Source organism: Caretta caretta, chromosome 8 (genome assembly GCF_965140235.1).
Source record: "Caretta caretta isolate rCarCar2 chromosome 8, rCarCar1.hap1, whole genome shotgun sequence".
NCBI classification, from domain to species: domain Eukaryota; kingdom Metazoa; phylum Chordata; order Testudines; family Cheloniidae; genus Caretta; species Caretta caretta.
Window position 1 is genome coordinate 83,996,357 of NC_134213.1, and position 25,880 is coordinate 84,022,236.

Here is a 25,880-nt window from a genome sequence, read left to right on the forward strand (position 1 = left end):
GGGTTGTCTCCTCCACATTCTTCCTTCTTTCTGTCTCAAACCTTGAAGAGTAACAAACATCAATCCATACTGAATAACACATTTATTGCAAGTTGGGGCAATAGAGCTTGTCTTTTTAAGACCAAAGATACCTCAGGGTCTACTCTATTTTCATATTAAGCAATAGATCAGGTGAAGTCCAGATCATCCTAGACATCAAGAAACTGAACAGGTAGCTGAAGATTAAAATACAGGGCACTCTTCCAGTATAGCAGCAGAATCTCCTGCATATGATCTGATATTGCTGGACCCTGACAGAAGCTTAACTGCTATCAGCAGTTTATTAATTTCACCTACCAAACTGCCAGTGCAGAGTATTGCAATTAGGTCTATCCTCTGCCTCCAGATTTTTGTCAAAAATAATAGTGGTGATAGCAAGACTCTGGACTGTAGGAACTCATATATACCCCTTGTTAGGCAACATAGTTGCTTAGAAGTTGATAAATACAAGGAGGGCCAGTGTGTTCCTGACATAGGAAAAGCTTGACTAGATTCAGGCACTGATCTAAGGCATTACGTTGTGGAGAAACACCAGTCCATCCTTACCTGCAGCTCCCAGGTCTTCTGGTCACATGAATATATACAAGACTGCATGTGAGTTTCAGGAGTTCCAGGACCATTCAAACAAGACGCAGAGGAAAATGAGGATGCCATCTACTGTGATTGTCCCTCTGCTGGTAGAAACAGGAAGTCCATGTGATGATAGAACCTTTTCTTCAGTCAAGAGGCCAGCCTTTTCCATACCACCAGCTTCCTAGGGATGAGAAATCAGGTTGGCTGTTCTGGCAGTCGGGCAACACAATGATCATTACGTATATAAATCAATGAGGGAGTGCAAAGAATCTCAAGTCTAAATGCTTAAGCACGAATTCTCCTATTTCAATCAAGATCAAAATAAAAGGATACCATAAAACCAAAAAGTGGACTAAGTTTTCTTCAGGTAGACAACCCAGAATGGGTTGAATGAAGAAGTATTCCAGCAAATATCCAGAGAGCCAAGCTATCCCTCATATAGTTATATTTCCATCCAGTTGGAATGGAGAGTTAAGGGAAACAGACCAAGGTTAACTGAGGATATGTTCTGGTTCACAGAGGGCCTAAATGGTTTCTTTGTGTGCTTCCAAGGCCCCATCCCTTCCACTGTAAGGAGAAGCAATTAAAAAGATGAAGGCATAATCATTGTTAACACAGATTGGACCTACTGGGGTTATCCTAATGGTCTTATTTCAATTTCTCACCAATTAGGATGCTCTGTTGCAGATCCTGCTGCAGAATCCCAATCTTGACTACCTGAAACTGACAGCTTGGTCATTGATCATCAAGTCCTAAATAGGATGGGATGTTCATCCTAAGTAATAAACTCTTCTAGCCTTTCATCTTCTCTGCCTACACACAAATTTGGACAAAATTCTTTCAGGTGCTTGGAGAGAGATCCTAGGAAATCAGAAACTGTAGTTCTGGATTTCTTTGGTCTGAAATCTCCCACTTGTTTCTTTTTGTCTCAGCATTAAATAGTGTTATAAGCTCAGATCATTGAAATATTAAGCAGGTATTTCAAGATTCCATAGGGTAGTACATCTGTCCAAACCAGCAGTCAGACCCATCCTCTCTTCCTGCAGATCTACGGATCTGCAGTCTTCACAACCTATTCACTGAGACACAAGATGTAAATTCCATACATTTTCTTTACAGAATCATGATTCCGGGTTGCAATTATGTCAGCAAGAAGAGTGTCTGCTCTTAGAAGGCACAAGCTTTATTATTTTTTCCACAAAGACAGTCACTTACTATTCCAGAATAATTCCCAGAATCAGTAATTACAAAGGAACTTTTTTCCATACATCGAGGGAGTTCATTACTTTAGTTTTACCCTAAAGAGCATTGCACATTATGAGTATGAGACGCATTCTTAAATTTTATCATCGTAGAATCTTCTAGTTCAGGGTGTAATCATTGCTTTCCTTTACCTTCCGAACCTGGGTCTGAAAATGTCTAGAGTTTTCATAGTCAAACTCTGCATCAGCGAGTTCCAAAGATAAACCGTCTGAGTGGATCAAAGCCCATTCAGCATGCTCTGCAGTAACATCTTGGCAGATGATGAAGCATCAGCCACCACAGAAGAATCAGAAAATTTTCCAATTGATCACCCATTAACATGTTTATAAAATGCTTGACCTTAATTCCTGTTCAGAAGCATTGTTCAGAGGTCCCCAAGTATCATACTAATACTTAAGGAAGGAATTCCTCTCCTTCTGTATTGCCCACTACAGCCTAGAACTAAACTATTAAAAAACTAAAAAAGAGCCACCATGGCTTAACAACCATGTAGAAGAAGCAGTGAGAGATGAAAAAGGCATCTTTTAAAAAGTGGAAGTCAGATCGTAGTGAGGTAAATAGAAAGGAGCATAAACACTGTCAAATTAAGTGTAAAAATGTAATTAGAAAAGCCAAAAAGGAGTTTGAAGAACAGTTAGCCCAAAACCTCAGAAGGTAATAAACACAATGTTTAAGTACATCAGAAGCTGGAAGCCTGCTAAACAACTAGTGGGGCCCCTGGACAATCGAGATACAAAAGGAGTACTTAAAGACGATAAAGTCATTGCAGAGAAACTAAATCATGGAATATCAGGGTTGGAAGGGACCTCAGAAGGTCATCTAGTCCAACCCCCTGCTCAAAGCAGGACCAATCCCAAATTTTTGCCCCAGATCTCTAAATGGCCCCCTCAAGGATTGAACTCACAACCCTGGGTTTAGCAGGCCAGTGCTCAAACCACTGAGCTATGAATTCTTTGCTTCAGTCTTTACGGCTGGGGATGTTAGGGAGATTCCCAAACCTGAGCCATCTTTTGTAGGTGACAAATCTGAGGAATTGTCACAGATTGAAGTATCGCTAGAGGAGGTTCTGGAATTAATTGAGAAACCTAACAGTAACAAGTCACCGGGACCAGATGGCATTCACCCAAGAGTTCTGAAAGAACTCAAATGTGAAATTGCGGAACTATTAACTATGGTTTGTAACTTGTCCTTTAAATCAGCTTCTGTACCCACTGACTGGAAGATAGCTAATGTAACGTCAGTATTTAAAAAGGGCTCTAGAGGTGATCCTGGCAATTACAGACCGGTAAGTCTAACGTCAGTACCGTGCAAATTACCTGAAACAATAGTAAAGAATAAAATTGTCAGACACAGAGAAGAACATAAATTGGGCAAAAGTCAATATGGTTTCTGTAAAGGGAAATCCTGTCTAATAGATTACTAAGAGTTCTTTGAAGTTGTCAACAAACATGTGGACAAGGGGGATCCAGGGGACATAGTGTACTTAGATTTCCAGAAAGCCTTTGACAAGGTCCCTCACCAAAGGATCTTATGTAAATTAAGTTGTCATGGGATAAGAGGGAAGATCCTTTCATGGGTTGAGAACTGGTTCAAAGACAGGGAACAAAGGGTAGGAATAAATGGTAGATTTTCAGAATGGATAGGAGTAACTAGTGGTGTTCTCCAAGGGTCAAGTCCTAGGACCAATCCTATTCAACTTACTCATAAATGAGCTGGAGAAAGGGGTAAACAGTGAGGTGGCAAAGTTTGCAGATGATACTGAACTGCTCAAGATAGTTAAGACCAAAGCAGACTGTGAAGAACTTCAAAAAGATCTCACAAAACTAAGTGTTTGGGCAACAAAATGGCAAATGAAATTTAAAGTGGATAAATGTAAAGTAATCCACATTGGAAAAAATAACCCCAACTATACATACAATATGATGGGGGCTAATTTAGCTACAGGTAATCAGGAGAATGATCTTGGAGTCATTGTGGATAGTTCTCTGAAGTCGTCCATGCAGTGTGCAGCGGCAGTCAAAAAAGCAAACAGGATGTTAGGAATCATTAAAAAAGGGATAGAGAATAAGATAAAATATCTTATTGCCCTTACGTAAATCCATGGTACGCCCACATCTTGAATACTGCGTACAGATGTGGTCTCCTCATCTCAAAAAAAGATATACTGGCATTAGAGAAGGTTCAGAAAAGGGCATCTAAAATGATTAGGGGTTTGGAACGGGTCCATATGAGGAGAGATTAATGAGGCTAGGACTTTTCAGCTTGGAAAAGAGGAGACTAAGGGGGGATGTAATAGAGGGATATAAAATCATGAGTGGTGTGGAGAAAGCGAATAAGGAAAAGTTATTGTTCCCATAATATAAGAACTAGGGGCCACCAAATGAAATTAATGGGCAGCATTAATTAACAATAAACTTGTTTATTAAAACAAATAAAAGGAAGTTCTTCTTTACACAGTGCACAGTCAACCTGTGGAACTCCTTCCCTGAGGAGGTTGTGAAGGCTAGGACTATAACAGGGTTTAAAAGAGAACTGGATAAATTCATGGAGGCTAAATCCATTAATGGCTATTAGCCAGGATGTTTAAGGAATGGTGTCCCTAGCCTCTGTTTGTCAGAGGGTGGAGATGGATGGTAGGAGAGAGATCACTGATCATTACCTGTTAGGTTCACTCCCTCTGAGGCATCTGGCATTGGCCACTGTCGATAGACAAGATACTGGGCTGGATGGACCTTTGGTCTGACCCAGTATTGTCCTTCTTATGATGTTTAACTGGTGGGTAAGTAATTGTTAAGAATAACAATTGACTGCTTCTCTGGGACTTTGCCTCCTCCTCTTAGTCTGGCTTCTTTGAGAAGTCTTTCATATGCTTCTACAATGGCCTCTTCAAGGTGCATGTGTATGTGTAGTTAATATGATCTAATAAAGCATTACTGGTAAAAAGTTTCAGTATGCTAATTAGAATTTAGTGTTTCAGTACAGCTTTGGAAGGTGGAAGGACTCATCCTGAGTGAAGGGACGTGGCGAAGCCCCAGAATTCCATTATTCCTGTGGGAATTCTGTGCCAAAAAATTAAATTCTGCACACAATAATTTAAAATTCTGCAAACAAAATTTCCCCCAGGAGTAGAGAGAGAAACCCCTACGACAACCCAGTTCCTGCTTCTTTGTCATCGTCTTCTCTTCTCCTCCCCTCGCTCCCCCCCAGCACAGCCAGGGGGCCCAGACATTCATACCTCTTTCCCCCAGAGCCCTGCTGTGGGGCCCTCCCTGGCCCAGACACTCTCACACCACCTCCGCCCAGACACTCACACTCCATACCCCCACCCTCCCCCAAGGCCAGCTGCAGGTGCACATCTCCTCCTCTTCTCTCTCTTCCTCTCCCCCCACCCCCAAGACACTCACAGACCCTACCCTCCTAGAGCCCGGGGAAACCCTGGAAACCCTCCAGTTCCCTCTCCCTCCCCCCAGCCTTGTCTTCTGTTTGCGAGCGAGCTGGGTTTTGCCAGGTCCAGCGGCTCCTACTGGTGGCCAACATCTCTACAGCCTATTTCTGTGGTGGGACAGATGGAAATTCTGCACACCCACCATTAATTTCTGCAAAATTGTGCAGTGGCACAGAATTCTCCCAGGAGTAATTCCATGGAGTAAGCTTGAGCTGTCTCTATTTGCCAGAAAAGTAGTCTAACCCAGATCCTTTCTGGACCTCTTCCACAAAGTAAGTCAGCAGATAATAAATGCGATACTGGTTTTGGTGTGAGTTTTTGCACTCCATAAAAATAAATTTTTCCTTTTCCATTTGGGCTTCTGGAGATGTGAAGGGAAGAAGTTGGAAAGTGCTTTGGGATATAACTATATACAATAGCCAGCTCTATCTTGTATTTATACAATTCAGAAATTGGAAGCCTTTGCATGGTACCAATACACAATTCTGTACATTTCAGCACCATACTTTAACTTTCTTTTTTCTTTGACCCGTATCTAATACAAAATCTCTAGCTATAATTGAAAGTAGGTATGTGAAAGCAAATTTCTTGTTGAAGTCACCAGAAGTATCTATTTGACCACAATATTGGAGGAGGGTAAATGCAAATGGCATGTTACAAACTATATAACTTCAGCTCTTAAATTTGCATTTGGGTCATAATTTAAGTTTTCTTGATCAGGAACAGAAGGTAAAGCGTCTCTTCTGTCTACACAATTTGATCAAGAGAAAGTAGAATTTTAAATTTTCTTACAGGATTAAGTGGTATCGACTGTGCTGGTTTTACCTCACTAATATGATAATGACAAAAATCACTAACCCTTAGGAAAACTTTTAATATCCAAGTGTATGTAAACTGAACACTGGCTGATTTTGCTCCAGTGCTGTGCCAGGGAGAAATTTTGGTTATCGGGAGGTGTGAATCCCTCCTTCTGGGAGCTATTAATAGGAGAGAGGCTGTGTCAGGAGATCAAGCTATGGGGATGGAAAGGGTTCGCTGGGGAGCTGTAAGGAGTCTTATAAAGTGAGCCATGTTTAGGAATAGAAGACTGGGCTTCTGGAGATGTGAAGGGAAGAGTTGGAAAAAAGTTACTGCATGCAATAGAACAGGCTGCCTCATATTTACAAAATGTAGGAACTGGAAATCTTTGCATGGGGCGTACACCCAATGCATTTGCAGAAGAAGTTTGGAATAAACAAAAGAAAAACAGAAGGGATGTCTTTCACTCTGGTACTTCCTGTAAATCCTTTGTTTCTTATTTTACTATGTTTCTAGCTGATTTGTTTCCTCAGAAGATCCAGGTTTGTTTAAAATTTTTCACTCAGTGAGCAGGGATCAGTTTGAGTTGCAGGAACTAAAGTGTTTTCTTCTTTTTATTTTTGCAGTTTTCTGTTCTCCCTTCATGTCTCCCAAAATAATAAAAAAAAAAAATCTAGGAACCTTACACACCTTGTTAGCCAAGATTATAAAAATTAAGATATATCTTAATGTATCGGAGTAGCAGCCGTGTTAGTCTGTATTTGCAAAAAGAAAAGGAGTACTTGTGGCACCTTAGAGACTAACCAATTTATTTGAGCATAAGCTTTCGTGAGCTACAGCTCACTTCATCGGATGCATACTGTGGAAACTGCAGAAGACATTGTATACACAGAGACCATTGTATACACAGAGACCTCCTCCCACCCCACTCTCCTGTTGATAATAGCTTATCTAAAGTGATCACTCTCCTTACAATGTGTATGAAAATCAAGGTGGGCCAATTCCAGCACAAATCCAGGTTTTCTCACCCCCCTCCTCCCCCCACACACACAAACTCACTCTCCTGCTGGTAATAGCTCATCCAAACTGACCACTCTCCTTACAATGTGTATGATAATCAAGGTGGGCCATTTCCAGCATAAATCCAAGTTTAACCAGAACGTCTGGGGGGGGGGGAAACAAGGGGCAATAGGCTACCTTGCATAATGACTTAGCCATTCCCAGTCTCTATTTAAGCCTAAATTAATTTGCAAATGAATTCCAATTCAGCAGTTTCTTGCTGGAGTCTGGATTTTAAGTTTTTTTTGTTGTAAGATAGCGATCTTCCTGTCTGTAATTGCGTGACCAGAGAGATTGAAGTGTTCTCTGACTGGTTTATGAATGTTATAATTCTTGACATCTGATTTGTGTCCATTTATTAGTTTACGTAGAGACTGTCCAGTTTGACCAGTGTACATGGCAGAGGGGCATTGCTGGCTCTCAGTGAGCTGTAGCTCACGAAAGCTTATGCTGTATATAAAGTCTGCTGCAGTTTCCACGGTATACATCTGATGAAGTGAGCTGTAGCTCACGAAAGCTCATGCTCAAATAAATTGGTTAGTCTCTAAGGTGCCACAAGTACTCCTTTTCTTTTTGCAAATACAGACTAACAGGGCTGTTACTCTGAAACCTTTGGAGTGTTGTGGCCCTTGAATGTCAGTTGCGATGTCCCATTGTCATGCAAAAAGGTGGTGGTAATAATAGGAGGAGTTAGGGGTTTCTGAATTCAGAGGACTTGGAAGGAGGAAGATGTCAGGGGCATCCTTGACCTTCCTTTCAAATAGTAATGTTATTGGTTTGATTTTTCAGTAATAACTGTTGCCTGTTGGATGGAAAAAGTGAACTTGTTCTATTGGCATATTCCATGTACCTTATTGCCTTCTGCTTACAGCTTTGAGCACTGTTGAATGAGGCAATAGTTCTTAATTATAATTCTCCAATTATTGTGTGTGTTGAGAATAAATTAGAGAGCTTGAAATTTGGAGGTCAGAGGGAAGGAAGAGGAGCTTGGGGATTGTCGTCTTTTGTGGAATATATTAATAAAAATATGTGCTCTTTGATGGAAGTGCTTAGCTCTAATAGTGTTAAACAAATCTTGAGATTTATTTAAATTTGCTTGGGTAGAAAATCAATTAACTTTAAATTTAATGAATTAACAGCTGGTGTGTTAGTAAATGCAGCCTGTGCAACAAGATCACTTTTTGTAATCTGACTACTTAATTCCTCTCCCTTGCTGATCTGCATTTTAACTGAAAATACTGTCAGTTGTTTAATTCAAGTAAATCCAAGTGGGCATGCTTGGAAAAGAAAGTGTTGTTCTTCTCACCCCCCAAACACACACACACAAGTGTGCTCTGGAACACGTTTCAGCAGAAATCCTTTTTATTTTTTGCTTTTAAAAGTATTAACATACAAGGTATAAATGACAAAATGTGAGTATTCATGTGCAAACTTCCTGACTCCTGCATGCTGCTTTCTATAAAGGATGTCCTCAAATTCAGTCACATAGAAGTAGTAAAATCTGTGTTGTTGATATTTAAGCATATTTGAAATGGTAGTGTCCCAGAGTTAAGTGGTTCTATAATATCAACAGGAAGAATAGCATTGTGTAAATTGCTTAATATTTACATGTATGCTATTTTTAACTTTTTTATTTGGACCTGAAATCCACTGAGAGGCAGAATACCTCTGTCTTTGTATATATGTATAATTTTGGTGTACACGGGAGTCTTTACATTAAAATGTGGGGGGTTTTTCAGGTCAACAAGGGCAGCCACAAGATTATTCAAAGGCTTGGGAGGAATATTACAAGAAGCAAGGTAATGTTTGCTAGAAATGAGATTATTTTTAGCTTCTTTGTCTTTGTTACAGCAAAAAAGTTATGTAGTCCTAATTTATTTTAGGTCAAGCAGTTCCAGCTCCAGCTGGGGCCCCCCCAGGTCAGCCTGATTATAGTGCAGCATGGGCTGAATACTACAGACAGCAAGCAGCATATTATGCCCAGACAAGTCCACAGGGAATGCCACAGCATCCTCCAGCACCACAGGTATAAAATTCTATGAATTATTTTGTGTTTTTATAAATATTTTTTTTGCATGTCTCCTGTTTTGTTACCTTTGGAGTGTGCATCCTTTTTTTGTAGCAAAATAACTCAGAATAATTAGTAAATGACTTTTAATCTGGTAACTTGAGTTCTCTATCTCTTCAGAACGCTCAGTGCTTTTGATTAAAAATTTTTCTCCCTCAGGGTTTAGAAAACCATGCAAGAAGCCACCACCATTTACATTAACCAATTTTTCTTTCTTAAAGGCTTCACTCCTGAGTTAGCTCAATTTAAAGGATTTTCTTTAACTTTTTGTGTATCTCTTATGTATCTCTTCTGCACAGGGCCAATAATAAGAAGTGGACAATACAGTATTTGCTTCATTGTGTGGGGGAAAAAACCTTTGTTAAATGTATGGATGCAGACGCCTTGATGAAGATCTTAATTTTGTTTGGTTTAAAAATAGTGTTTTTGAAAATGTACAAAATATCTATCACTACTGATAGGAGGTAATATTTCTGTGTAGAAATGAAAATTGGTTTGTTTTTAGTATATTAGTGTAGATGTACACATTCCAGCAAATGTATTTGCAATTATTATGTGGTCAATGCTTTGTGATATAAATGTACTTTTTCAATGTATACTTTCACTTTTAAAATGCCTGTTTTGTGCTTTACAATAAATAATATGAAACCTCCTGTGTCGGTAAGTTGGATATGTGGGTATTTAAAGAATTCTAGGACTTACTAGTAATGCTGAATTAAGGTATATGTACCCAAATGAGATTTTTTTTCCCCCATGAAATCTTAGAATGAGTTAAAAAACCTGTCATTGGCATGTTTTTCCCCTTTTCAGAATAGTTGTAGATGGAGGATCTTTCATTTATTGTATTTTGCTGTCTAGCACCAGTAATCTTGATACCTTTATTTTCTTTCTATTTGATTAAAAACTGCATGTGTTTAAAAAGGTGATCTTTTGGCATACTTCCATTGCATTAACAGTGAAATTTCCCTTTTTATACATGACCACTGTTTCAGACCTGTACAGCTGCTATAAGTTAACCTTTCTGTTTTTAATTTGATACTTACTTGACTGTTTCAGCATAACTATTTTAAACATTTTTCAGATTAGTTATAAAAGGTTTTTGCTTTTATAATTAAATGTTCTAAGCATTCAGTTTGCAGTAGTTCATTTCAAAAATCAGTGTAGAAAGGTGAACGTGGTTACCAGAATTGCATCTGACATTGAAACTTTATATTTTGTTTGGGGTGGGGGGAGTGGTTGACAGAGAACTTCATTCAGTACAGATAAGTTCTGTTGTGTAAATGCTCAAGACCAGTTGTTGAATCAAATTATTTGATATACTTTTTTGTTACATTACTGCTCGTACTCAAAATCTGATATTCTGTTGAAATTCATTGTTTGCTGTTTGCATATTTATTGGCTCTTTGCATATATTAGACTACATGCAATACAGTCTGTCTTGCCATTGTCTGTTGAAGTGCAGGTTTGATCCAGCCAGTATAGAACTAGCTCTATAGGGGTGAGGAGGACTGTGCTGTGTATCATCCTTGATTGTTCCTTCAAGGAGCATTGCACTGTAAGTACATCAGAATGACAAATTGATGAACTGCAACAGTATCGTTTGTCAATGTTCCACATAATGCAAATGCCATACTTGTGTGAATATTATGTTGGAATACAGTGCTAATATCTTAGGAAATCATAACTGCTTCTTAATTCAGAAACATAGGTGTGCATATATATATGTGAGCTTTATGGGTAAGTATTCTTGAAATGTTCAGCAATAGCTAAAGAAAATCTTGTGTTATCTAAGTAATACAACATTTTTCACTAGTGCTCCTGAGACAAAGGTTGTATTATTTAGCTTATGAAAATGTGCATATCTTGTTAATATGAAAGTGATTGGAACTGCTTGATAGACAGAAGTTGTTTTGTCTTAAGTTAGTTTGCAGACATGTAGTGATGCAGGTATATGTTAAACTATTTTATAAGCCTGTATTAATTAGCCTTATCTTTTTGGAGCACCATTTGTTGCATTGAGAATACTTTTTTAAGGTGGCTGCATAGAGAAGTAAAACTTAAGGCTTGAAATTTGAAGTAGTTTTATTATTCAGATAATTAGCAATGTATTTTATTGTGTTTGTAGAACCTGGAGGGAACTACCTTACCCCTTTTTAGATTAGGAATTTTAGTAGTAGTTTGAAACAAACAGCTAGGAAGATATTGCAATCTTTAGTGTAGGATATGAAGTTTAATAGTTAAGATATTTTGCATGATACTTTTGTAGATGACCTTATAGTAGAATGGTGCATTTATTACTAATTAAACTGAACAAAATTAAATTCACTGGATTCTTTATCATTCACAAAATGGAGGCTGTTGATTTTGATTCATTTAAGGTATAAAATCTTTATTAATTGCAAACAGTGCAATTATTTATACTTCACAGTGCCTTCCCAGACCTTCCACCTTAGGTTCTGCTGCAAAAAGCAACAGGTAAGCACAACCTAAGGAAGTATATAAATACATATTTCAGTACATTAATGTTGTCCCTGTGAGATTTTTGTGGTTGTGTATTCAAAAGCAATCTGCTGATTTCCCCAAATGCATTCTGTTACTCATGGTTCCATTTCAGTGGAAAGTCTCTCAGTTGTTTAAACAACCGTTCACATTTCTGGGTAAATGTATCTTTATTTTTTAGAAAAGATGAGTGGATTGCTGCAATAATTAAACTTAATCTGAATAAGTCATTTTTTGTTACTTTTTCCTCAAATAGCTGAATTGTAACAATTTAACAAAGGAAAACAAAACTTTTTTCCCCCCAAGATGCAGGAAATACTTGGTTAGAAACTTCAACAGCCTTCACAAATGTTTTTATAATTGGCAGGTCATTATTCCCACCCCACCCCTAAAAGCTAAATAGAATACTGTGTGTTTCTCTTGTCACTGGAACTGATAACTTGACTTTTTAAAGAAGTTATACAACATAATATTAGTGAATTTTTTAGATAAACTAGTTTGCTTATCCATCTGATATAGTAGGAAAATTGACACAAGTTTTGCAGAATAGTATGTCTTACTAGAAAGCATGTGCACAAGTGAAATGTTAACTGTATGGCAAATAATCTTTTCAGTATCTATATAGCAATCAGTATTTTCTGTTCTTTGATACTTTAACTGAATTGCTGTATACTTTTGCCAGTTTAAAATGTTTGTTTTATTCAATGGTCTGGTACAGTTTTTTAGTTAAAGCAGCATCTCATCAGTTTTTGTTTATTCAATATATAAAATGTGCTGATCCTTTTTCAAAAGTCCTGCTTATATCTATATCAAAGAAAAATATTCAAAAATACTGCCTTCATTTTCACACACAGTGCTGAAGATGCTGCAAGCACCAAATCATAGCTCATAAAATCAGGTCCTGAGATAGTTACTACCAATAAAGAGGAATCCTTTGAGTGTATGCCATTGGTGAGCCGATGAGCACGGACCATAGAAGGGGTCCATGTAGAAGGTAAAATTGGCAAAACATGTATCCCATACATAATGGTGTAGGGTATAATTTTTCTGTCTGATCACTTCTCATTCTTTAAAGTGCTATTTGCTTGACCATAAATGTTCAATAATCTGTTTAGTTTTAAAAACTATGTGGCTAATAATATTAAACTATATATTTTAATTTATATTCTTCTGAGCAGTCAAGCTTAGATATATTTACCTTCTGAAATTAATAGTTGCACTTAATTCCCTTAAGCCACTTCATTTTTGTTTACTTGTAGTTTGATATGTAACTCACATTTATTTTTCACATGAGAACTAGGTATGTACCCTAGTGGGTTTTAAATCCTAAGAATTTATTGTCTGGGGCGGGATTTCAGTTTCACTTCCTTAAACATGCTGCTTTTTATTTCACCGTTACGTGAATATTTTAATAATTAAAATCTTAAATTGAGTAAATTTAGCAAGTGGGAGGAAATAGAAAAGACAGGCCAGTTATTTGGATTAATGAGGGAATGTGAAAGTCATAATGGCTTCAGTTTAGTGTTTGTGGCATATTGATTTTCAGCTCACTTATTGCTGGACTTATAGGCATATTTTATGCTAAGTGTAGTGTTATTATTTAAATCAGTCTCCAAACAGTATTTCTTTTTAGAGGACAGAAGATCATTAAATTACTAGAATCTTATTTCTGAGCAAAGATTGTTTTGTGTTTGGTAGAAAAGTAATTGAACTTTCCAAAATGGGACGTTAAATAAATATATCTTGATTTGATAGAACCTCGCAAATGAAATAGGAAGTTGAGAGTACCGCAGTTTTAAAAGGGAAGTAGGGGAAGTGTAATGTTTAATATAGTAAAAGCATTTACAGATCACTTTCTTCAGCCTTTATACTGTAGGACATGGCATGAAATACAATGTCAGCTGGAAGAATAACCTTCATTTAGAAGTATTATAGTGTGTTTTGGTGTCCAGGCAGGTTGTATTATTATTCACTGCACAGCCTATCTTACGTGAAATATTTCATCTTCTTCCATAAAAGTTTTATTGGATGCTAGAAACTATTTTCCCCCCTCATGAAATAGCTTTTCTATGTTTCCTTTGCATGTTGTAAATTGGCAAAATTTGGGCCTTCCAGTAAGCATACAGTTGACAGGGTTCCCTCATCCCTAGTAATACCCTATAAAACTCTCATGTATATGCACATATTTCTCTTATGCATGTGAGATGCATTTTCGTCCTGAGAAAAGTGTTCTCTACAGAAACTACCCGTGTGTAAAAAGAAGATTGGCTTTATAAGGCTACTGTGATGGGAAGTGTCTTAGGGAGATGCAGCTTGGACTTGAGGTAAATTGAATGCTTTACAAAATGTGGTTTTGAGCTTGCATTATTGACATTGTATGTAATATGGGTACACATTAACTGTATAACATTTTTGTATGGTTTTATGATTTTCTCAATAAATGTAAAATGATGGATAGTACAAAATAATGTTTGTCTTCTTTCCCCCTCTTTCCTTCTGGCTTCATATTGACTTTCACATGTCTGCGTCAGATGGAAAATACATACATTTGTGATTATTTTCACAGTACGATATAAATTAATGCAAGAAACACTGAAATGTAAGGCTGGAAACTAGTCCTTGTCATCTCCTGAACTAGGATCAGACCAAGTATACCTAGACCATTGCTGACAGGTTTTGGTTTAACCCAGGGGTGGGCAAACTTTTTGACCCGAGGGCCACATCTGAGTGGGGAAATTGAATGCAGGGCCGGGGCAGGGAGTTGGGGTGTGGGAGCAGGTGAGGTTTGGGGGGCAGGGGGTTGGGGAGCAGGCTCTGGCCCAGCGCCGCTTACCTGGAGCAGCTCCAAGGTGGCAGTGGTGCTCCCATGCCACTCCTGGAAGCGGCCGACAGCATGTCCCTGCGGCCCCTGGGGGACGGGGCAGAGGGCTCCGCATGCTGCCCTCGCCTGCGGTACCTCCCCCGAAGCTTCCGTTGGCCACGGTTCCCTGTTCCTGAGCCCTCTGCCCCCCACCCACTCCAGAGGCCACAGGGATGTGGTGCCAGCCACTTCCAGCAGCGGTGTGGGGCCCGCAGCGCCAGAGGGGTGGCAGTCCCCCAGGCCTGATCCAGCCCATGGGCTGTTGTTTGCCCACCCCTGGTTTAACCTGTTCTTAAACTTCCAGTAATGGGGATTCCACAGCCTCCCTTGATTTACTCCGGAACTTATCGTTAGAAATTTTTCCTGATACCTCCGTTGCAGCAGATTAAGCTTGTCCATACATAAGTGACAAGGAGAACAGCTAATCACTGTCTTTTCTCAAAACTAAACATACCCATTTTTTTTAAATCTTTCCTCATCAGTCATCTGATTTTAAACCTTGGTATCACTTTTGTTGCTGTCCTTTGGAATAAGCATGATGCCCAAAACTGGGGCCACTGTTCCATGTGCGGCCTTACCAGCGCTGAGTAGAGTGGGAAAAGCTGTCTTTCATACAATACTCCAGTTAAAACACCTCAGATATTTGCCTTTTTTGAAACTGCATCACACTGTTGACTTGTATTGCTAAAAAGGATATGGAGGCTATAATGGATCAGAAATTGAATACAACTGCTTAGCCCAGTTATTTGCCATTTTGTATTTATAGATTTGGATTTTTATTTCCACGTATATTACTTTGCACTTGGCTTTTTATACATATACTCTCCGCTCCATTATCCAAGTCACTAATGAAAATATTGAATAGTGATCAGACCCAAGACCTACCCCTGCTGGATCCCAGTGGATATGTCCATCTAATTTGACAGCAAACCATTGATTGTACTCAGAGTTAGTTGTCTTTCAACCAGTTGTGTATCCATCTTATAGTAATTTCATCTAGACCACATTTGCCTAGTTTGGTTATGAGGAGGTCATGTGGGACTGTCAAAAAGCCTTACTGAAATTAAAATTTACATTTACTGCTTCTCCCTTTATCCATTGGGCCAGAAACCCTGTCAAAGAGGGAAGTAGGTTGGTTTGGCATGATGTGTTCTTGACATTCATGTTGGGTACTACTTATCACCTGTTATCCTGTAGGTGCCTACAAACTAATAGTTTAATAATTTTGTGAAGAAACACTACCTACGTGAAATGAAGCAAGATGTATTTGACAATTTATCTTCTAATTGTAATATTCAGAAGACTGTCATGCAACTGATCAGCAAAATAATTCCGTCAGGATATATCTAATTGTAATTGTTCACTGAGAACCAGAAAAAAAAGTTTAAAAAATATGCAGCTGATACAAACAAATAGAACCAACAACCAGAATATAGAACTTATAATAAAACCTCAAACAGTCATTGTTTTATTTTCTTTAAGAACATCTTTCAAAAGGATTGCATGAGAATTCATTTGGATGCAGCCTCTAGCTTATTGTATTTTATTCCTCAATATAAGTGCTGAACCTCAGAGAAAGTTGAAGCATGTGTACTTTGTATTAAAAAAAAGTCCTATGAAAAGTTGGACAGGCTGATCTGAACAAAAATCCGTTTTGAGACACTGGCACGTACATCCATTTGTTTTGTGGATTTCCCATAAAAGAATTAATGCTTAGTCGTCTTTTCACTTCAAAACCAAACATATACACTAAGATGCAGTAACAAAAATTGCAACCAGGTGAGGATGAAAATGGGGTTTGTACAGCAGCTACTTTCTCCAATATATTCCCAAATGTACTTTCCACAGATTTTAGTTTGATGTGCCAAATGCTATTTTGATGCAGGGGTAATGGTAAAGTAGTGGGGGGAAAACAACCTTCAAAAGCAAGTCGTGGTAGTCTTAGAGTTATCAAAACTTTAGTGATGAATTTACATTAGCCTGTAATCACTAATAATTACACATCCCATTACTACATTGAATGCAAGTATTTATGAAAGCTGACTGAAAGGAAAATGTTTCATTAAACAAAACAAAGTTTAAACCATTACATAACCTTTTATTGTTTAAAAATAGTACATTACTTTTATTCCAGAAACATTCACTTTTGCCTGTTAAGTCTGAGACAAAATAAAGCAGCTAAAAACTTAGTGCTCATGCAGAATGTATTCCTACCTCTCGAACTTCCAGATTGTGTATTTAACTGTTATACTACAGAATAATTGGCCTTCAAAGGTAGGAACACAAGTACAATTCAGTTTTTTCTATAGTTGGGCTTTTTCATACCAGTCCTTGTTTGAGTGTAACACGCCTCTGATACCAAATTTCACATTGTAACAGAACTTGAACACTCATGCAGTACAAAGGATATCCCTATCTGATATAGGAATGACACTTCCTAGTTTCCTTTTATTGGCCCCACCACAGAAAAAGAGATGGATGCAGTAAGAAAGTTGAGAGGAAGGTTCCAGCAAAAGTAGAGCATTAGTAGTCGTCAGCTAGAAAAGAAAAGGAGAGTCAAGAAAAATGGAATAGACTTTGTAACAGGAAAGGGGTGTAAAGTAATTCGGCACTCGAACAAAACAAGATAAAACATTAACTCTTACTTTCAATGGTGAGAATACAGGTGCTAGCTGCTGTACCTCTGCTATTGACCGCTTTACACATATATTCTCCTTCATCTTCTGGGAAAGTTTCTGGTAAGTAAAGGCAGTAAGTTTCTCCTCTTTCAATGTACTGATAGTCCTCGGAGTCCTGCAACATTTCCCCTTCAAACCACCATGTGACTTCAGGTATTGGCTCTCCCGTAATTTTAACAGTAAATCTTACTGGCTCACTATCTACAACTGATACATTCTTTAGGGGTTTCTTGAACCATGGAGCTCCTGACCGAGCTTGGTTCTCTTCATCTTCATAAGTAGAACCATTTATAATACTTCCCTCTTCCTCCTCCTCCTCTTCCCTTTTCTGTGTTAAAAATAAATTGATTTAGAGAATTTCAAACACTGCAAACTGTTCATGTTATGACAATGCCTCGTAAACCTTTGGCCATATGAAAGTTAGAAAAAACTAAAATTTTGGGGAAAGGAGATGGCAACTCCAACGCAGGCACACTGGATAATAATGGATTATGCATCAATATTACAATCTATATACTGAACAAGAAAGGCATAATGGGAAAGTTAAGGAAGACGGCTTAATATGGGGGTGGGGTGCAGAGGTGGAATCTGGGGAAAAATATAAGAATGTATGTTGCTTCCTTCTTATTTGAGAACTGGCCAAATGTTTAAAGGAAAACATATCTACTTTCTCTACAGCATTATGTATGTATTAGAGCTGTTAAAGTATTAAAAATATTAATTGCAGTTAGTCATGGTTTTAATTGCACTGTTAATAATAGAATACCAATTTAAATTATAAATATTTGTGGATGTTTTTCTACAAGTCGAAGCATGAAGAGGCATACGAATGTTTAGCACATCTGACACGTAAGTACCTTGCAGTGCTGGCTACAACAGTGCCATACCGAATGCCTGTTCACACTTTCAAGTGACATTATAAATAAATAGTGGGCAACATTATCTCCCATAAAGGTAAACAAATTTGTTTGTCTTAGCGATTGGCTGAACAAGTAGGACTGAGAGCAGCTATGTTTAAAAAAAAAAAAAATTACGCATTTGTAAGTTGCACTTCCACAATAGAGAGAACCTCACATTGAAAAATACTATTTATTTTATTTTTTACAGTGCAAATATTTGTAATCTATAATATAAAGTGAGCACTGTACACTGTGTAATTGAAATCAATATATTTGAAAATGTAGAAAAACATCCAAAATTATAATAAATGTAAATTGGTATTCTATTATTTAACAGTGCAATTAAAACAGACTGATTAATTATTTTTAAATTAATTTGTTTTGTGTTAATTGCTTGAGTTAACTGTGATTAATTCCGTCAAACAGGAATATCTGCAAATTCCAAAAGCAATTTTACTAGATATTTCATTATTTCAACTGTTTCTGTAAATTTTTGCAGTATCAAGACAATTGTGATTATGGTAATGTTGCTACTAACGAAACAATCCAACACTTAAAACATGCATTTCACTAATATTAAATTAATAGAAAATCCTTGGTTCTTGAACATCTCTGGAGAGGGTATTTTTAATCCTCCATACCTTCTGTAATGCAGCATCAATTTCCTTCTGTTCAAACTGCATACGTAGTAGTTTTTGTTCCTCAATTCTTCTCTGTTCCTCCTCTTCCCTTGCCTTTGCCATTTGCTCAAATCTAGCTTTCATGTTTACTTTATGGGTGAATGGAGCCTCAGATTTCTTGGCAGGCTTCACATCTATCTCATCATCCTTTTCAGTTTAAGGAATAAAAAAATTCAGTAAAATAATAAAGTTCAGAACTTCACTTTTAATCATAATACTGACAATAGACTGTACCAATAAACAGTAAATAGGCTAGCTTAAAGCTGAAGGGTTCATGTTATGCTTGTTCCTGGGGGCAGCATGACCCAGCCAGAATGCTGTAGCAGTTAAAACCTCTTAAGTATAACAGCATCTGAACGCTGGTCTAGACTGGGATTTAGGGGTTAGATATTCACTAGGTAGCTTTACCATTATGAACCTTAAATTGAAATGAAGCAATAATGCTTTAAAACATGCTAAATTAATTTAAAACCCAGGCTCCGTATTATAAACACAATTAAAGGCTAGGTTGTCTTCACTGCCAAAAAAAAACCAAAAAAAACTTTATGGTGAGATGCCTATCCTGAGCTACTTATTTTAATGTAAACTTCTACTAGATATAGGGCACTAGTTGTTACCTATATACAATCCTATACTTTGCCACACCTGGGATTTACCTCAGCTAGGTACATCAAACAACTACTCTGCTTTATCTCCACAGGATGTTACACTGAGAACTATTTCAAGACAAAGTCTTGACAGTAGCTGAGTATTCCTACAAGGGTCAGTTTCAAGATACCTTGTATAGCACTCAGCACAAGTTCCAATCTTCATTAAGAGACTTCTGGGCACTATCCCCCATATAATATTACACTAGCTCTTGTGTATGAAGGTCAAATTTTCTGGAAGGGAGGCTGAGAAAGAAGATGACCAACTATGAGAACAATGTTGCTTTCGCACTCCCTCCCCCCCCCCAAAAGCTTTGCATAAATAAGCTAAGTGAACAAAGAATTGCTCTGCTGTTTCCCCTCAATAATTAGTGTGGTGGTGGTCAGGATTGTGGTATACGTGTAAAATCCTATACATCAACCTGCTATCCTGGGCCTACATAGAGATATGTGGTACTCTGTTCAAAGAAATTGTAGTGCAAGAAAGTAATAGACAAAATAGAAAAACAGGGGTTACAATGACCCTTTAAGCACTTGTCATTTCTTGTTTCGGTAAGGGCAGGGGAGACAATTTACTGGGTGGAGCTTAACTGTAAAGCCTCCCCAAACCCTTCTTGACTATTCCCAAGCTTCCTATGCTTCTTTTGACCATCTTTTTCTATTTAAAAAATAAATAAAAGCCCACCCTGCTTGTTTTAGAAAACTGGTGGGGATTTTCTTTTTCCTCTTAAGCGATTTGTTACAGCATTCCCTATGCCAAAAGGGGGGGGAGGGGGAAATTCTCCCGTCTGCAAGAAGCCTTTAAGGAAAAGGGAAGCAAAAATAGGTTAAATTGTACTGTACCACTAACACGAAGAACACAACTGTCCCTTCACTACTAAGGTGCCATACTTCAGTGTTTCCTTTTTCTAAACCTCTCCCTTCACACTGAAAACTCGTTAGCTCCTTTTTTTTAACCTGTGGCCTTCTCAGAATTCACTTTGAACACTGACCATTCAATCCTAGCCTCCTCTCCAATATGACTTTCCCCTGCTGCCACCTCTGTTCCCAAACAGGAAGCAATTGGGAACTGGTGAGGAAGACAGGACATGATAGTAAAGAGGATTTCTGGGGGGTCCAGGGGAGGTCTACTATCAAAAAGGATGCATCTGCCAGAAGTCAGCTCCTCTCTTAACTTCGGGGATTGTTTTTTCTTATCTACCTGGAAATTAGCTTGTTTAGCAAGGGTTAAAAAGGAAAAATATCTGAAGAAAAGACAGAAGGGAAAGGAAAATAAAATAAGGGATAAGGCAAAATAGAATGTGGTGAGAAGGAAAACCATTAGAATAATTTCTTAAGATTTGTTATTTAAAAGACATTTTAATTTTAACAGTATCGAACCATAATATGGACAGTGTCCAAAGCCACAGTCTGCTGAAGTGATTTTATGCCACAACTTAGCAGCAGCTGACTTTCAAAAATTAAGGAAATTAGTTAGGGAAGTGGATTGGACTGAAGAACTTACGGATCTAAAGGCGGAGGAAGCCTGGGATTACTTTAAGTCAAAGCTGCAGAAGCTAGCGGAAGTGCATCCCAAGAAAGGGGAAAAAATTCATAGGCAGGAGTTATAGACCAAGCTGGATGAGTGAGCATCTCAGAGAGGTGATTAAGAAAAAGCAGAAAGCATACAGAGAGTGGAAAATGGGAGGGATCAGCAAGGAAAGCTACCTGATTAAGATCAGAACATGTAGGGATAAAGTGAGACAGGCTAAAAGTCAAGTAGAGTTGGACCTTGCAAAGGGAATTAAAACCAATAGTAAAAGGTTCTATAGCCATATACAGAAGAAAACCAAGAAAGAAGTGGGACCGCTAAAGACTGAGGATGGAGTGGAGGTTAAGGATAACCTAGGCATGGCCCAATATCTAAACAAATACTTTGCCTTAGTCTTTAATAAGGCTAATGAGGATCTTAGGGATAATGGTAGCATGACAAATGGGAATGAGGATATGGAGGTAGATATTACCATATCTGAGGTAGAAGCGAAACTCCAACAGCTTAATGGGACTAAATTGGGCAGCCCAGATAATCTTCATCCAAGAAAATTAAAGGAATTGGCACATGAAATTGCAAGCCCATTAGCAAGAATTTTTAATGAATCTGTAAACTCGGGTTGTACCATATGACTGGAGAATTGCTAACATAGTTCCTATTTTTAAAAAAGGGGGGGGGGGGAGAAAGTGATCTGGGTAACTACAGGCCTGTTAGTTTGACATCTGTAGTCTGCAAGGTCTTCGAAAAAATTTTGAAGGAGAAAGTAGTTAAGGACATTGAGGTAAATGGGACAAAATACAACATGGTTTTACAAAAGGTAGATTGTGCCAAATCAACCTGATCTCCTCCTTTGAGAAAGTAACAGATTTTTTAGACAAAGGAAACGCAGTGGATCTAATTTACCTAGATTTCAGTAAGGCGTTTGATATGGTGCCACATGGGGAATTGTTAGTTAAATTGGAAAAGATGGGGATCAATATGAAAATTGAGAGGTGGATAAGGAATTGGTTAAAAGGGAGACTACAGCGGGTCATACTGAAAGGTAAACTGTCAGGCTGGAGGGAGGTTACCAGTGGAGTTCCTCAGGGATCGGTTTTGGGACCAGTCTTATTTAATCTTTTTATTATTGACCTCAGCACAAAAAGTGGGAGTGTGCTAATAAAGTCTGCAGATGATACAAAGCTGGGAGGTATTGCCAATTTAGAGAAGGACCAGGATATCATACAGGAGGATCTGGATGACCTTGTAAACTGGAGTAAAAGTAATAGGATGAAATTTAATAATGAGAAGTGTAAGGTCATGCATTTAGGGATTAATAACAAGAATTTTAGTTATAAGCTGGGGACGCATCAATTAGAAGTAACGGAGGAGGAGAAGGACCTTGGAGTATTGGTTGATCGCAGGATGACTATGAGCCGCCAATGTGATACGGCCATGAAAAAAGGTAATGCGATCTTGGGATGCATCAGGCGAGGTATTTCCAGTCGAGATAAGGTGTTAGTACTGTTATACAAGGCACTGGTGAGACCTCACCTGGAATACTGTGGGCAGTTCTGTTCTCCCATGTTTAAGAAGGATGAATTCAAACTGGAACAGGTACAGAGAAGGGCTACTAGGATGATCCGAGGAATGGAAAACCTGTCTTATGAAAGGAGACTCAAAGAGCTTGGCTTGTTTAGCCTTACCAAAAGAAGGCTGAGGGAAGATATGATTTCTCTCTATAAATATATCAGAGGGATAAATATCAGGGCTGGAGAGGAATTATTTAAGCTCAGTACCAATGTGGACACAAGACCAAATGGATATAAACTGTCCATCGGGAAGTTTAGACTTGAAATTAGATGAAGGTTTCTAACCATCAGAGGAGTGAAGTTCTGGAATAGCCTTCCAAGGGAAGCAGTGGGGGCAAAAGACCTATCTGGCTTTAAGATTAAACTCAATACGTTTATGGAGGAGATGGTATGATGGGATAACATGATTTTGGCAATGAACTGATCTTTAAATATTGATGGTAAATAGGCCCAATGGCCTGTGAAGGGATGTTAGATGGGGTGGGATCTGAGTTACTACAGAGAATTCTTTCCTGGGTGTCTGGCTGGTGAGTCTTGCCCATATGCTCAGTGTTCAGCTGATCGCCATATTTGGGGTCAGGAAGGAATTTTCCTCCAGGGCAGATTGGAAGATGCCCTGGGAGGGGGGGTGTTGCCTTCCACTGTAGCATGGGGCATGGGTCACTTGCTGGAGGATTCTCTGCACCTTGAAGTCTTTAAACCATGATTTGAGGTCTTCAATAGCTCAGACATAGGTGAGAGGTTTATCGCAGGAATGGATGGGTGAGATTCTGTGGCTTGCGTTGTGCAGGAGGTCGGACTAGATGATCATGATGGTCCCTTCTCACCTTAATATCTATGAAACTACACAGCTTGGGGCCTAGTTCCAGTACCCATTATGTTAAATGAATAGGGGTTCAGTTATTTAATCAAGGTAAGTGTGGGCGGGGGAGGCATAAAGGCACTCGAAGGACTTTGAGATTGTGTGAAAAAGACAGTACTGGAGAGTGCGTGGAGGGACTGAAAGTGAGACTCAGACCTCCTGACTTCACTACATTCTCAAGCAACATTTCACAATGGCTGCTAAGGGGGTGAGGGGAAGAGAAGGGACCCTCCGGGCAGCTAAGGGGTTATGCTCTTCTTTGCCCCTCCTATCTCCTTGCTGCCCCTCAGAGGGGATGGGAGTGTATATCAGGGAGAGAGCCCAGGTGCCAAAGTTTGTTTTTCCTAGCAGAGAAAGGGTTCAGGAAGTTGGGCCACTGTATTATTCACAGACTGGGAAGGGAGAATAGGACATGGAGCAGGTCCTGGACTGTTGGAAGTTACAAATTGGAAAGTGCTAATTCCTCCTCCACCTTCCCCCTTGTGAAAAAGTAGCTGCCTAGCCTGCTTCCTATGACCTCCCCTCAAGGAAAAGATTGCTCCTGGGCAACAGGGCTCCCTCTCTCTGCTCCTCAAATGGGAACCTTGAGAAACCTAGGCAGGGACCCATTACGTGAACCCTTAAGTCCCTGAGCAACCTGGGCAGGGACCTCCTCCTCCCGAAGCCATAACATTAAAAACCTGATTTAATAAAAACAATAGGGAACCATCTTAAACAGCTTTTATAGAGAGAAGTGATTAAAATCTGTCACAATGTTTAAATACATGTATGTTCCACACATCAGCCATTTGCCAGAGAAATGGCCGGTTTGCAGATTGAGAAGTATAAGTGGATGGTGAGAGATGGTGTGGGGAGTTAATGGGTGTGGAGCCAAGAGCAAATGCATACTAAAACCTTTAGTTGGTGGGGAAAAGCGAGGCTGCTGGTTCCCTAAGGTTTGGCCAGGAGGGATCTCCTCAGATGGCCATAGGAGGGAGTAGGGGGGATCACTATGGAGATGGAGGGAACTCTGCTGGAAGGGCAGCATTGTTTACTTTAGGGTCATGAGATGCTCTGGAGAAGTTCACTCTTGCACCTCGAATTCAGCTTACTGAGGATGAAGGAACAGGTCATTAGTGTCCTAACAGCTAAACTAATGTAACAACATTTTTAGCAATTGTTGACGCTGAAAATAACTTGCCTCATGAAATTTTTCTGTTTCCCTCTCTTTTATTTCCTGGTCCACTGCTCTTCTTCTAGCTCGCTCCTCTTCAATTTTTTTCTGTATTTCTTCTTCAGACAATTTTCCAATTTTTTCAAACTTGCTTTTTAAGTTCTTTGCCTGAATAGAACCACTTCTTTTTAACTTTATTAGTTCTTCATATTCCCTGCTTAATTCAAAGGTTTCAGCCTCTTCCTCCTCCTGTTAAGAAATTACAACATAACAAAACAAGTATAAGTGTGCCTGATTTTGAAAACTGTTTTTGTGCAAAAAAATGCCACGTGTAACTAACTACATTTTCCTTAAATCTAATGAAACCATGATAATGGTGGTAGATCTAGTTCCCCAGTGCAGGGACCTTCACTTTTAATTTCTTTTAAAGTGCCAGGCATACAAGACAGGTACATATTTTTTTAAAAGGTAAAAATACTCCAATTATATTTGCTTCTAAACCAATTTTATTAGTTGGAAAGGCTCTTGCCTCTTCATACAGTCCCCTCAAGTTACTGTTCTGTGAAGTCAGTCCATGTGAAGGGTGCTTTATTGATCTGGCATTGCATAAACACTAGATAGTCCTGGAGGCAGAGTCTTCTCTCACAAAACACTAGTGGCTCTGCAAGACGCTTCATGCTACTCTGCCAGTGTACTTTACTCTTCTAAGAGTAAAATTATAGTTCAGTCTCCATGTCTGTGTTTCTGGTGAGACTGGCATCTAGTATTTTTTTGGCATAGACCTTTGCCCACTGGGAATGTGAGACCACCAACTTATTTCACACAGGTCAATGAACTGTTAACATGGATAACAACTAGAGCTGTCACGCGATTAAAAAAATTAAATCACAATTAATTGCACTGTTAACAATAGAATACCATTTATTTAAATATTTTGGGTGTTTTTTACATTTTCAAATATATTGATTTCAATTGCAACACAGAATACAAAGTGTACAGTGCTCACTTTATTTTTATTTTTGATTACAAGCACTGTAAAAAAAGATAGTATTTTTCAATTCACCTCATACAAGTACTGTAGTGCAATCTCTTTATCATGAAAGTTGAACTTACAAATGTAGATTTATGTACAAAAAAACCACATTCAGAAATAAAACAATGTAAAATTTTAGAGCCTACAAGTCCACTTGGTCCTACTTCTTGTTCAGCCAATCGCTCAGACAGACAAGTTTGTTTACATTTGCAGGAGCCAATG

General features: G+C 38.6%; 2 protein-coding genes across 24 annotated transcripts in view; one reads left to right on the top strand and one right to left on the bottom strand.

Annotated features, from left to right (window-relative positions):
- FUBP1 (far upstream element binding protein 1) overlaps positions 1-25,880 on the top strand; it is a 66,085-nt gene that overhangs the window by 27,771 nt on the left and 12,434 nt on the right. For 4 of the 15 annotated variants that reach the window (XM_075131712.1, XM_075131714.1, XM_075131715.1 and 1 more), the window contains 3 exons: positions 8,917-8,976; positions 9,061-9,203; positions 10,703-14,212. In XM_075131712.1, the coding sequence (XP_074987813.1) occupies positions 8,917-8,976; positions 9,061-9,203; positions 10,703-10,741 (242 nt within the window). In that variant the 3' untranslated portion in view covers positions 10,742-14,212. Of the gene's footprint in view, positions 1-8,916; positions 8,977-9,060; positions 9,204-9,544; positions 9,899-10,702; positions 14,213-25,880 lie in introns of those variants that run through there. The other 11 variants (XM_075131713.1, XM_075131716.1, XM_075131718.1 and 8 more) reach the window with 8 other exon arrangements.
- Positions 16,682-25,880, bottom strand: part of NEXN (nexilin F-actin binding protein) — a 46,427-nt gene continuing 37,228 nt past the window's right edge. For 7 of the 9 annotated variants that reach the window (XM_048862289.2, XM_075131720.1, XM_048862287.2 and 4 more), the window contains 4 exons: positions 24,653-24,874; positions 18,823-19,008; positions 17,250-17,610; positions 16,682-17,141 (listed from right to left, as the gene is read on the bottom strand). In XM_048862289.2, coding sequence (XP_048718246.2) covers positions 17,128-17,141; positions 17,250-17,610; positions 18,823-19,008; positions 24,653-24,874 — 783 coding nt within the window. In that variant the 3' untranslated portion in view covers positions 16,682-17,127. Of the gene's footprint in view, positions 17,611-18,822; positions 19,009-24,652; positions 24,875-25,880 lie in introns of all 9 variants that reach the window. The other 2 variants (XM_048862288.2, XM_048862283.2) reach the window with 1 other exon arrangement.